The 13,777-nt window shown below is 41.9% G+C and overlaps 1 protein-coding gene across 1 annotated transcript; it reads right to left on the reverse strand.

Moving 5' to 3' along the window:
• Positions 1-374: 374 nt before the first annotated feature.
• On the reverse strand, positions 375-8,956 carry RPS21 (ribosomal protein S21). The gene is made up of 6 exons (XM_015826695.1): positions 8,897-8,956; positions 6,574-6,667; positions 4,252-4,315; positions 3,431-3,502; positions 2,074-2,129; positions 375-714 (listed from the first exon to the last, which is right to left on the reverse strand). The coding sequence occupies exons 2-6, from the start codon at positions 6,621-6,623 to the stop codon at positions 705-707; spliced, it is 252 nt and encodes an 83-aa protein (XP_015682181.1). The 5' UTR covers positions 6,624-6,667; positions 8,897-8,956; the 3' UTR covers positions 375-704.
• Between the last annotated feature and the right edge of the window lie 4,821 nt (positions 8,957-13,777).

Consider the following 13,777-nt stretch of genomic DNA (forward strand, 5'->3'; position numbering starts at 1 on the left):
ATGGAACATGATGGATATTAGCTAGAACAGGGGCAGGCAACCTTGGCTCTTTTATGACTCGTGGACTTCAACTCCCAGAATTCCTGAGCCAGCCATGCTGAGGGGAAAGGGAGAGGTTTCCAAGCTGAGCCATGCTGGCTCAGGAATTCTGGGAGTTGAAGTCCATGAGTCATAAAAGAGCCAAGGTTGCCTACCCCCGAGCTAGAATCTTAGGAGTGAAAAATAAAGGGCAGACAGAGTACTAACTACAGGTTCTTTCCAATGAACTCAGTGCAGAATCTCTGGGCTTTACCAAGTGGAGATGAACTGTTTTGGCCTGCTCATTAACAGTCTATTAATGGACCTCTAGAAATGGCTATTCTGAATAAGGCCTGTTTATTAATTACTGTTTATTCCACAACATAAACCGTTCACATTTTCCCCATTCAAGGAATTATTTCCTACTGCAGAGGCGATATACAGAAGGCTGCACCGCCTGAAAAGTTAGGCAGCCTTCAGTGCCACTGAAATCAATGGAATTTATTTTAAAGTTAATTACGAATAGGATTGCATTCTTAAAGCGATGCACATCAATAATGCCTTGAACTTAAAAATTATCCACATGTAAAGTATTCTGCCTGTTATGTGCCTTGAAATGACGCACTGCACAACACATGTTTTCCAATGGTTTATTTTCTAAGAAATCCCATATTACGTTTCTTCAGTTAGAAATTCCTGCAAAGACAAAAACCAAACACAGAATGGTTAACTTTCCCCCCAAAATTTAAGGATATGGGCTCACAGAAATTCCTCCCTGGAACCTGCCCTATTTGACTTTCTTAAATAAAATAATGCTTGGCTGCATATGCTACATTTGAAAATATGCCCAGAGGGTAACTATAGGGAAAATGTTTTTTTTCCCCTTTTTCTCTTTACAAACAACAAAATACAAAGTACATTTTTTCTTTTTTTCTTAACAGTACTATGTCCTATATCTCTTACATTTATTTACATTTATTTACATTACATTTTCATACTTCTTTATTCCGCAATTCTAACCAATTATAATACATGTCCCATATCTCATAAAATTCTGAAACTTCTTTGCCCTTTATTTCTAAGGTAAGTTTATTCATCTCAGCACAATCTAATATCTTACATATAATCATTGCATTTGTTGGTATGTTTCCCCTTTCCCAGCATTGCGCATATGCAATGCGTGCTGCAGTTATTATATGTATAATGATGTATTGAAATTGTTTTTCCATTTTTGGATTGATTATGCCTAATAAAAATATTTCGGGTTTAAGTTCAATTTGCTGTTTTGTTATTTCCTGAATCCATCTCCTTATCTGCTCCCAATAGATCTTTGCTTTGGGGCATTGCCACCACATATGGTAAAATGTTCCTTCTTTATTTTTGCATTTCCAGCAATTTTTGCATTTCCAGCAGTCCGGATTCATATTTTTATATATCATGGCAATTCTCGCCGGTGCTAAATGCCACCTGTAAAACATTTTATATTGGTTTTCTTTGAACGCAGCTGACAACGTTAATTTGTGGGGAAATGTTTTTAGATTGCCTTCTGATAATATAATAATAGAGCTGAAAAGGGACCTTGGAGCTCCAAACTCCTGCACAAGCAGGAACCCCTATACTAGGGGGTCTTCAAACTTGGCCCGTTTATGACTTGTGGACTTCAACTCCCAGAATTCCTCAGCCAGGCACGCTGGCTGAGGAAGTCTGGGAGTTGAAGTCCACAAGTCATAAACGGGCCAGGTTTGAAGACCCCCGTCTTATACCATTTCAGGCAAATGGTTGTCTAATCTCTTCCTGAAAACTTCCAGTGTTGGAGCACCCAGAACTTCTGGAGGCAAGCCACTGATTAATTGTCCTCACTGTCAGGAAATTTCTCCTCAGTTTTATAAGAATCACTTTTTGTGAGATGAGCAGCTATATAGACTTAATAAAATAAATAAGCCTTTTCACCAAGGCATATGTTTTGAGAATATATGATATCCATTATGCGCTATCAAGCAAAACAGAAAAGAAAAATGCATTATCGCAGTTTCCAGACTTAAATGTCAGACTTACTTGGAAACAATTCCATCATTTTTTGCCAGTCGCAGAATTGAGTCATCAGACTCCCCCTGAAAAATAGTTTTATAGTTAGGTAAGATGAAGAAACTGAATTCATACCCTGAATTTCAATCTGAAAATGCTTAGGTGAATTTGGGAAACTGTTCAAAGGAAATTCACCGGCAACTAAAAGGGCAATAGTTTGTATCGTCCTTAAGAATAAAGTACTATTGTATACTTATTTGCTAAGTTTTTAAGATTGAAAAATTGCCAAGATTTAAAACCTATAGTTAAAAAAATTATAATTATAATAGTCTAAAACCAGAATACAGAAGTAGTATTTGTGCAGTGAAGATCGATAAAGAATTCCACAGCAACACATTGACACTGAAATGGATAGTCCTAAAGTCTCAGAGGTACTTTTTCACAAGGCAACTGGACTTTCTTGTTTTTCTTTGAAGACGTTTCGTTTCTCATCCAAGAAGCTTCTTCAGCTTTGACTGGATGGTGGGGAATGCAGAAGAAAGCCAGTTGCCTCTTGAAAAAGCACCTCTGAGACAACCACGACCTGGATGACTGAGAATTTCCATAAACATAGTCCTAAAGGGGTTTGACCTTGAAACAAGTCCATTCTAATGTTTGTCAGTTTCTTGAACAATTTGAAAGACGGTCTGTTTGTGGTTACAACATTCCATGATGCAACATTTTATACCCCAATATTATTTTATTATGTATGTATGTCCCGCCTTTTATTATTTTTACAAATAACTCAAGGCGGTGAACATATCCACAACAACCGAAAGTTGGTTGGCCTGAGAGGGACTGGCCCAAAGTCACCCAGTTGGCCTTCATGGCTAGAGTGGGACTTGAACTCACAGTCGCCTGCTTTCTAACCTGATGTCTTAACTACTAGACCAGGGGTTTTCAAACTTGGCTCTTTTATGACTTATGGACTTCAACTCCCAGAATTCCTCAGCCAGCGTGCCTGGCTGAGGAATTCTGGGAGTTGAAGTCCACAAGTCATAAAAGGACCAAGTTTGAAGACCCCTTGTACTAGACCAAACTAGCTCTAGCGTTATGAGATATATTAATGTATGGTACTCAAAATCTCCTGCATGCATTCTTTGTGTAATACCAAAGAAACGTGGAAAATTTACTTTCTAGTGTAATATACCCACTGCTCTAATAGTTTCCGTATTCAGAAGACATTCATCCCAGGACCTAAAGTCTTCACTTTAATTGAGCCGCTACAAGAAGAACTGGAATGGACGTACATATGCATAAATGCAATGAGTGAAACTACCCATCCTGTATTTATAAACCATTCAGAAATGGGCAAATTCTTGACTCATTGAAAAACCATTAGACTTACCATCCGACGAATTGCTCCGCAAATGGCATAGGCTTTGAACTGGCCATTCACTCTGCCTGTGGCTTTGTCAACCTGCCATTGGAATTAAGAAGGTTCAGTTAAGAGGGTCACACAATCATACCTGAAAGTTGAAAGGCACAGAATATACCTGTTCATTTTATGTTTTACATATCTACATATCTAACCAGTTCGACAACTCGGCAAAGCCCATTCCCATCCCGAACAAACGGGTTTAAAGGAAAAGATGCATTTAAGGCTAGAGTCACTGGAATATTGAAAACTTGGGCAAAAGTCCCATTTATAGAAGAATCATTTTTCGTTACGGCTATTCTACAGCACATCAAAATGAAAGCGGAAAAAAAGGCAAAGTTTGAAGTAATTTTTAAACCAGGGGGTCTTCAAACTTGGCCCTTTTATGACTTGTGGACTTCAACTTCCAGAATTCCTCAGCACACAAATCATAAAAGGGCCAAGTTTGAAGACCCATTTTAAACTTTAAAAGAAGCCTACAACAAATGACGATTTCAACCTCCGTTATACAATATTTTGTTCTAATCATATTCATTCTTTCCTGTTTCATTGCTAGGTTTCTGTTTGTGTTCTGGAAGCTTTTGATTTAACAACTTGTTATTACATAACAATCAAGCTGTGGTTTTGTTTGCCTGCATTAGGAAATACAGCTTAATGCCTAATGCCCATACACCCGGGATCTATTATCCCAAATAAGTAAAAATATTTTTTTACTAGGCAATTGCAACAAGTTGTTTATTTTATTTGAAACACGAATGGCTTTAAATTTGGAGTATTGATATTTTACTTACTTCTGCAACATTGATTTGGATGGAAGCGTGGTCTTTAGCACCAATTATCCGATTGCTAGCAGAGCTGAAGGGAAAGAAATATATAAACAGAAGAACTTAAAATCAGACCCTGGTCTAGAAAAAATGCTGTTATCTTTCTAGATAACTCACATCATGTAGCATTAATTCCATTTCTTGATATGCCAATTTACCACTCTTTTAGCAGAAGTTCCCACCACAAGAAAAAAAAACCCAGAATCCCTCTTATTAAGACATTGTAGGAGGGCAGCTATGCTAATCTACGGTAACATAAAATCAGGAACCCCTTTTCCTAACAAATTTACACATATAATTTTTCACAAGCTGAAGGTTATGTTTTATGCCTTTTAATGAACTCTATTAGTCAGAAAAGGTTACGCCAGATTCCTCCTTATAATTACTTTTTTTTACAATTGTAAATTATGCATATAGAAGTATCTACTAGTATAACAAAGCAAATCTCTCTGTGCATGTGTAATCCACCGGAATACAACATAATGCCCAATTAAGATACAATATAATTTGAGTTAAAATCATGAATCAGAAAGCTACTGCACTCTTGTGAAAGATCTTTCCCGAGAAGAAAACAATTTTTCATCTATAGCAGAGCGCTCATTTGGGTATAAAGCTAACCCATGTTCCAATGTTTTTGAAGTTTGCAATTCTCTATTTTGGAGGGTCCACATAATATTGAAAGCTCTTGCTTCCATTTAAAAATAAACAGTTTTATTTTATAATCTAAAATTGGACAAACTGCTAATCTTAGCTATAACTAATATAAACAAGGTATTTTCAGTAATATTTTATGATTTTCTCTCATCTTAACTAAATTTAACTAACCCGTTTGGTCTAGTGCAGGGGTAGGCAACCTTGGCTCTTTTATGACTCGTGGACTTCAACTCCCAGAATTCCTAAGCCAATTCTGGGAGTTGAAGTCCACAAGTCATAAAAGAGCCAAGGTTGCCTACCCCTGGTTTACTGGTTAAGGCATCAGACTAGAAACTAGGAGACTGTGAGTTCTAGTCTCACCTTAGCATGAAAGCCAACTGGGTGACTTTGGGCCAATCCCCAGGAGACGGTGAATTCTAGTCCCACCTTAGGAAGAAAAGCCAGTTGGCTGACTTTAGGTCAGTCTCAGTCCAATTCACCTTTCAGGGTTATTGTGGGGAAAATAGGAGGAGGAAGGAGTATTATGTAAGTTTGCCACCTTGAATAATTTATAAAACTAAAGAGGGCAGGCTAAAAACATCTACATAAATAAAAAGTACTTTGTGGCTACGGTGGAAAAGAAATGAGAGAGAAGGTAGCCATCAAGGCAAGATTCTCACCACACAAAACAAAGGAGCCTGATGGCCTAGTTGGAAATATGAGGCATGATACTGTTGGCTTTCATTCATGGAATAACTGAACCAAACTGTCCCAAATTTGCTTTGTTGGGCCATCTGAACATGTTACAATAACTTCTTCGGGCAAAAACTATAGGTGGGGAAGTAAAAAAGCACAAAGCCATCTGTGATTGGCTCAAATTAATTTCCCCAAGTACTGAGAGGATGGTGAGCTCAGCTTGCAAATAATTTGCTTTATAGCAGTGAGAAGTCTTTGATGCTTTCTGAGCTTGGTTGCTTTCTGGCAGATGTTTCATTACTCAAACTAGGAAATATAATCACTGCCACAGGCACTAGTTTGGATAATGAAACATCTGCAACAACATAATCAAGCACAGAGGGCATCAAAGACCCATTTCAACCCCGAGTTACAAATATTCTCCTTTATAGGTACTTACAGCAGTTTGAAACAACTACCCAGAAAAGTGATGGTTTCCCTTCACCAGATGTGTTGAGATGGAAGTTGGAAAGTAGGGCCTGAACTGCCCCTCCCAATCCTTATAAATCCAGATATCCTGCCAGCTGTATTTTACACATAAGAGGCTGAAGCTGGCACTTTCCTGGTTAAGATTATTTTACCAGATTACCAGACTATATTTACAGTGTTGAGCTTTAGAGAGCCATAAAACTTTGGATTTTTTAAAAGACCCCAATGGACAATTTGTACAACCTGGCACCTGTTTTGCCGTTTACTGTTCCATGGGGCTGTAGTCTTTATAATTTTTCTATACTACTGTTTTTGGGATTGTTAGTTTTGTTATTCCATTTTACTATTTTAATTGAACTAGAAGGGAATGTAAGACACGTAAGAGTCCTGATTTGGAATCCTGTGTAAGATCAAATAAGTAATAATACAGCCATATCAGCTTTCAAACCACCTAAGGAATATACACAATTTCTGATGATCAGATATACTCACCATTTACGAGGCACGTAGAGATCTACAAACTCCCCAGCGTCGTTCTGCATTATGCTTCTTTTATTTGCCTCAAATCAGGTGCAACAGGAGATTTCTAAAAAGATTATTGCAAATCATGGAGTTATTAAGCTAATCTGGTTTTCCCCATTGACTTTGCTTGTCAGAAGCTGGCTGGGTAGGTGATCACATGACCCCAGGACAATGTAACTGTCATAAATATATTCCCATTGCTAAGCGCCTGAATTTTGATCACATGACCATGGGGATGCTGCAAGGGCTGTGAGTGTGAAAAACAGTCCTGTCACTTTTTTCTGTGATGTTGTAACTTTGAAAATATTATCTGTAGCTGTCCATTTGCACATAACTTTACAGGATAGAAATTGGGATTGTTAATGTTGGCTTATACATCTTTTGGGAACAAGATTGTACCCAGCTGGCCATTACTATCCCATTAAGATAATCCTGTATTTAATAACACTTGAGATACATGAATGGCGGGATACAGGCTCTTTCCCATCCTTACTAAAAAAAAAAAAAAAGCTCCTTCTCTTTTCACAGGTGTAAGCAGGAAGACACTAAAGTATTTCCTCATTTTCCTTGGCTAGCACAATTACCAGCCACTCTGAAGACTACAGAAATTATAGATACATATATGCAGTGCTTTTTTTGTAATTAAAAAAAAAAGGTGCAGGAACTCACACACATCATACAACCCGCCTTGCCTACCCAACAAGGTTCCATCCAAAAAAGGTGCCCGAACTCCATTCTGGGCGTTCTATGACCAAAAAAAGCCCTGCATATATGTGGAAAACAACAGGCTATAGAGTAGCTGCATTCATTTGCTCTGCTGTATCTGCTTCTAGGAAACAAAACTCATAAACTGGAGTATAAAAATCTGCAAACCCTCTCTATATTTCTTATATCAAGGGTTTTCTCAAAAGCTCCAGTTCTATGACATGCATGGACAAGCAGGGGATGCTTTCCCATTGTTCAACCCCATTTTCTAGATTCTCATGTCTCCTTGAGCATTAAGTGAAGCAGAAAGGATGGGCTTGTTGATCACAGACGCTAGTTCAAGATTTCCCCTAAGTAAGTAAGTAAGTAAGTAAGGGATGGGGACAGTGACGGCGAACCTTTTAGAAACCGAGTGCCCAAACTGCAACCCAAAACCCACTTATGCATCGTCGGGTGCCGGGTGGGTGTGGCCAATTGGGTGGGTGTGGCCCATTCAGTGGGCACGGCTGCGGTGGTAACGGCAGATGGGTGGGACTAAAAAGTTCAATCAATCAATTCCAACTTTGCAAGATCTTTCCCCCCCCCAGAGAAGTTGAAATTGACTGATTGATTGAACCTTTTTTTTTTTTTGCACACGGCGGCGGAGGCCTGAAGCGAAAAGGTTTTATAAAACCCAGCTGAAGGCCTAGGACTGGGGCGACGGCGCGCGTGCCCACAGAGAGGGCTCTGAGTGCCGCCTCTGGCACCCGTGCCATAGTTTCGCCACCACTGGATGGGGAGAAGGAAGGAAGGAGATGGGATGGAGAGAAGGAAGGAAGGATGGATAGATAACCTTTATTGTCATTTTTTTTTACTGTGGGCACAACGGCACACGCCAAAAATGAAATTTAGTTGCCCGCTCTCAAAGTGAACACATACACAACACGCACCTAAACATACTATATACAACATATGCATAGTTGCCATTAAAAAAAAACCAAACCCTAACCCGCATTTGCCTTGAACTGGAAAGATGGGAGATATCTCACATCATCGATCAGATAGATACCTGGCTGGATCTGATAGGAAAGGGCAGGATCTGTTCTCTATAGGTCTGAATGCAGACCAAAAAGGATGGATCCAAGATACAGGAAAGCAGAATCAACGTGAGGGGAAAATATACCCGAGAAGCCAAGTTTTATTTGCTTTCTAAAGAGGAACCCAGGGAGGTGGGGGGCTCCCCTTCGCAGGAAACGTGGGAGGGACGGCCAGGCAGTCGTTAGACGGGGAAAACAGGATAGAAATGTAACAAATGAAGCTGTCTGGGATACCTTAATTTGGAATCCCTGCAGTAGCAGGGGGTTGGGCTCGATGACCTCAAGGGGCCCTTCCCACCCTAGGCTCTACCCTCTTAATGGGGCTTGGCTTTCTGCATAGGCAGCATTGGGGAGAGGAGGGTCGCGGGCACGTTTTTCCTTCCCCGCCCCGCAGTAAACCTAGAAACACTCGCACCGCACCACCACCCCCTTCCCGCCGTGGCCCGACCAGCCCGGGGAAGGCGGCGAGAATAAAAAGGCGCCGCCGCGAACCCGGCTAGGCCTCGCCTCACCTCCACACACGCCGCGAGCCCAAGCCGGAAAAGGAAGAGGGCGTCACTCCGAAGCGACTCGAAAAGCTCGCTGCCGAAGGGAGGGGGAAAGTGCCGGAGCGGCGCGTAGGAGATGACGCCATCAGAGCCAAAGCGGCGGGAGGGCGTCCCAGAGAGCGGAAAGGAGGGCGCTACCTGAGGGCGGGGCGAGGCGAAGGGGGCGTTAGCCACGCCCATGCCGTTCTCCTGTTGCAGGGAGGGAATGCCCAACCTGAGCGCGCGCTTTTGGGGAGCGCTGGTGGACCTGAGGCAGGGGTAGGCAACCTCGGCTCTTTTATGACTCATGGACTTCAACTCCCAGAATTCCTGAGTCAGCATAGCTGACTCAGGAATTCTGGGAGTTGAAGTCCATGAGTCATAAAAGAGCCGAGGTTGCCTACTTCTGACCTGAGGAGAATCCAGAAGTGCGCACTGCATAGGACCTCATGCTGGTTGAGGGAATTCTGGGACTTGAAGTCCACCCATTCTTAAAGTTGCCAAGGTTGAAAAAAACATTCATCTAGACTGGGTTGGACTTCAGAACTTCAGCTCCCATAACCCCCTGCCCATGATTGGGCATGAGGGGAGTCGCAGCCTCTCAGTTGGAGGGCATCCCTGGAGAACAGAAAACTATCCTGGGATTCTGCCAGCTGAGCCCGGATGCTCACCACACTGGAATAGTGCATCCAATTTTGGTCATCACGATATAAAAAAAAAATGCTGATAGACCCTGGAAACTGCAGAAGAGCAAAGATGATCAGGGGACTGGAGGCCAAAGCATGTAAGGAAAGGCTGCTGGAATTGGGGATGTCTAGTTTAATGAAGAGAAGGACGAGGGGGGACATGATAGCAGTCTTCCAATATCTCAGGGGCTGCCACAAAGAAGAAGGAGTCAAGCTATTCTCCAAAGCACCTGAAGGGAGGACAAGAAGCAACGGATGGAAACTGATCAAGGAGAGAAGCAACCTGGAACTAAGGAGAAATTTCCTGACAGTTAGACAATTAACCAGTGGAACAACCTGCCTCCAGAAGGGGTGAATGCTCCAACACTGAAAGTTTTTAAGAAGAGACTGGACAGCCATTTGTCTGAAATGGTATAGGGTTTCCTGCCTGAGCGGGGGGCTTGGACTAGATGACCTCCAAGGTCCCTTCCAACTTTATTATTATTATTATGATTAGGGATCTGGAGACTAAAATATATGAAGAAGGGTTACACAAAATGGGTACATCTAATCTAAAGAAGAGAAGGACCAGGGTTGACTGCCTTCCAGTACTTGAGGCACTGTCACAGAGAAGATGGGATCCATCTATTCTCCAAAGCACCTCAAGGCAATATAAGAAGTAGCGGATGGAAACCTATCAAAGAGAGATTCAACCTACAATTAAGGAGACATTTTCTGACAGCGAGAACAATCAACGGCTTGCCTTCAGAAGTTGTGGGTGCTCTTATCACTGGAGCTTTTAAAGAAGAGGCTGGACCCTATACCATTTGTCTAGGGTCTGCTGCTTGAGCAGGGGGTTGGACTAGAAGACCTCAAAGTTCCCTTTCAACTCTTGTTATTTTGTATTTGTGGCTTCTGCCAGCTCAGCAGAGAAGATGCTGTTGGGCAGAGGTGTTGAACTGCAGGCCCGCGGGCCGGTTGCATCATGCGGAGACCGCGCCCACCCCAGCTCCAGCAATGCAAAAAAAGTTGCGATATATCGCAACACGTCACGTGACGTGGCGAGTTTGACACCCGTGGTGTTGGGCATCAGGTAGCATAGCAACAGGATTCCTCTTCACTCTGGGCAGCCCTCCACCTTAGCACTAAATATGGCTTCCTGAGAAGACAGTTGGTATTGCTCCTTTGTAAAGCAGTGGTTTCAGCAGGAACTGCCAAGCCAGCCAGGTCTTCCACTGCTGTATGGTGATGGAACTACTTAGGGCCAGATGGGTCTGGCATGGATCACAGTACCCCAAAATGGAAAGGGAACTCAAACTGCCAATTCAGGTCTTGCTGATGGGAAGCCCAACAACCAACACCAAGAAGCTATTTTGCATCTCTGCCCCATTCTCCTCTTGACCTACCTGAAAATGACAGCTGCTTGAACTCATTCCCCAGGCCCTTCTTGGCACTTGCAAGGGGTGGGCAAATGACAAAATATGCTTAATAACATCGCACAAAGGCTACTATGTGTCATTTTGACATCATTGTGGTTTGCTGAAGCTGTTGCTATTTGCTTCCTGGGCATGCTTTGCTCTTAGGATTTGACAAATTAAATTAGGTTAGGTACACACAGCTGATCTGATACAAAGTTGAACATGCAACAATTGAAAGAAGCTGTGTTTGACAGGGAAGCATGGAGAGCACTTACCTATAAAGTCACCCAGAGTTGGACACGACTAAATGGTTAAAACAGTGGTTCTCAACCTTTTTAATGCCGCGACCCCCAACCGGTCGTAAGTCGAGGACTAAACCAGTCGTAAGTCAAGGACTAAACCGGTCGTAAGTCAAGGACTAAACCGGTCGTAAGTTGAGGACTACCCAACCGATCGTAAGTCGAGGACTTTCCCTGCCCGGGAGTGCCGCGCATGCGTGGTTCCGCCCCCTGCGCCGGCCAAGGCGTAGCTGGCAAGCGGCAGAGACGGAGCAGGCCGACCACCAGCTGGCCCAGCTCAAGGGAGGTAAGGCACCCGCCAGAAAAGGGGAAAAAAATGGCGGACAGCCTTGCTTGGCGACCCCCGTGAAATGGTCGATCGACCCCAAATGGGGTCGCGACCCATAGGTTGAGAACCGCTGGGTTAAAACAACACACAGCTAGTCAAAATTGCAAGAATTCAGCATATGCCATTTCCCCAGACAACAAAGTGGAGTATCACTGTAAACTACACTGGACAGTTGTGGAGAAACATTTCAAGCCCTTGTACTCTGGAAGTTAAAGGCCTTGATGTCAGAGGTAGTAAATATATCTTTTATACAGAATATTGTCCTTTCTGAAAAAAATCAGCCTAACCTTTAATCTTGTATCATTTGATGGCCTCTTTAATTTGGAGAAAAATTCAGAAAGTTGCAATTAACAATATTGGTTTTGATGGAAACACAGTTGTGATCATTGCAATCCAGCTTTCAGTTTAATCTCAGGATGAAGATGTGAATCTTGCTATACATTTTCCAAGGAACATAACATATAATTTAAACCAATTTTAAAAAAATAGCTTTCATTTCTTCTGTGAACATTTGAATATTTCCCTTTCCACTATCACTATTTCTGCTACACAGCATACTGTATATTCTGAGTTATTGTGATGTAACTCAAACCAAAAATAGGTAACCTGTAGTTTGCTTAGAACTTTGTGATGCCTTCTTGTAGGCCAGGAACTCTCCATCCTGAATAGTTATTAAATAGTTATTAAAATGCAGCCCCTAGTCTATAAAAGCTCGTCTGCTCCTGCCTTAAAGATTTCAGAGATTTGTCTACGCTTCCCTTTCAGCTTCCTTATGACATTTCATCTTTCAGCACAAAATGCCTTTGTGTTGGAAGTTAAGTTTTTTACTTAAAAGTTGGTAATAGTGTTATCATTAATTCAAAAATATTTACCTTTCACATGTTACCTTAATCCTGGTTAGATTAAAAACTGTCACGTCCCCTCTGCTTTATTATTAGCGAATGGCATACCAATTAGAAATTCTGTCAGTGTGGCTACAACGTGCATTTATTATAGGGTATTTGAAGTTACTCATTACTACATTCTTTCCTTGGAACATGCACAATTCACCCCCATCTCAAGATAACCCCTATCAATATAAACGCCAGTGATAGTTTTGAAATCAGGTAATCCTTAGAGATGGTTTTGGAAATTGGATACTATACTTACTTAAGAGTCATGCTACAAGACTCAGTATATCTTGCCCTTCCTGTTGAATTTTTGCTGACAGCTTGGGTTCAAGACCCAAGTGCCACATGACGGGGTGAGCTCCTGCTACTTGCCTCAGCTCCAGCCCACCTAGCAGTTTGAAAGCATGTAAACGCAAGTAGATTAATAGGTACCAGTTTGGTGGAAAGTTAACAGCATTCTATGTGCCTTTGGCATATAGCCATGCTGGCCACATAACCAGGGAGATGTCTTCAGAGAATGCTGGCTCCCTCAGTCAAGAAGTGGGAGATGAGCTCCGCGCTGTAGAGTCAGACACAACTGGACAGGGAAACTTTACCTGAATCCTTCCATTTTATAATTTATTTATTTGACTTATATGGCAATTCATCTTATGAAACAGCCCTGGGTAGCTCACAGCACTACGCTCTTGTTATCCTTCCCCCTTTTGATGATCTAACATACTTTCATCCTCATTCCCCTTAGAATAATTTGAACAAGAATCAACCCATTCCAACCTACTGCAATCTTCATTGGCCTATCATCTCTATGAACACAAACTACAGGTATTCGGTGATTTAACATTTCTCAGTTAAAACCAGGTAAATATGGTGAAATGTATCCAGAATGCACATATTTGAGTTGTATGGTAACCACCTTTACTCCAATCGTGGCTATTTTTTAAGTCCCTCCTATTTTGACGTAACTACAGCATCCAATATCCCGTGGCATGCACCATTTTAATTGTGGGTGCTGAGAATTATAGGTCAGTAGTTTCCTGCTTTTTAGTCTTTATAGCAAAGCTCTCAATTCTGGAAACACATCTTGAACGTATGCAGGTTCCAAAACAGCCTGCACTGTTGCAGTTACTCTTTGTGTCATAATCTATGAACAATTCCGATAAGATGCACTGAAGACTACGATGTGTGAAGCCTACCATCTACTTGCAAACAGGGCTGCGGAGTCGGAGTCGAGGAGTCGGAGGAAATTTTGGGTACCTGGAGTCGGAG

The sequence above is a fragment of the Protobothrops mucrosquamatus genome, unplaced genomic scaffold (assembly GCF_001527695.2).
Source record: "Protobothrops mucrosquamatus isolate PMUCROS unplaced genomic scaffold, P.Mucros_1.0 scaffold3237, whole genome shotgun sequence".
Classification (NCBI taxonomy): domain Eukaryota; kingdom Metazoa; phylum Chordata; class Lepidosauria; order Squamata; family Viperidae; genus Protobothrops; species Protobothrops mucrosquamatus.

What these genes read in the sequence shown, in the direction of transcription:
- RPS21 (XM_015826695.1), bottom strand. Translation starts at nt 6,623, where the DNA reads ATGCAGAACGACGCTGGGGAGTTTGTAGATCTCTACGTGCCTCGTAAA. An exon ending in CTCTACGTGCCTCGTAAATG is followed by an intron (nt 4,316 to 6,573) that starts GTGAGTATATCT and finishes CTTTCCCTTCAG; the next exon opens with CTCTGCTAGCAATCGGATAA. An exon ending in TCCAAATCAATGTTGCAGAA is followed by an intron (nt 3,503 to 4,251) that starts GTAAGTAAAATA and finishes TTCCAATGGCAG; the next exon opens with GTTGACAAAGCCACAGGCAG.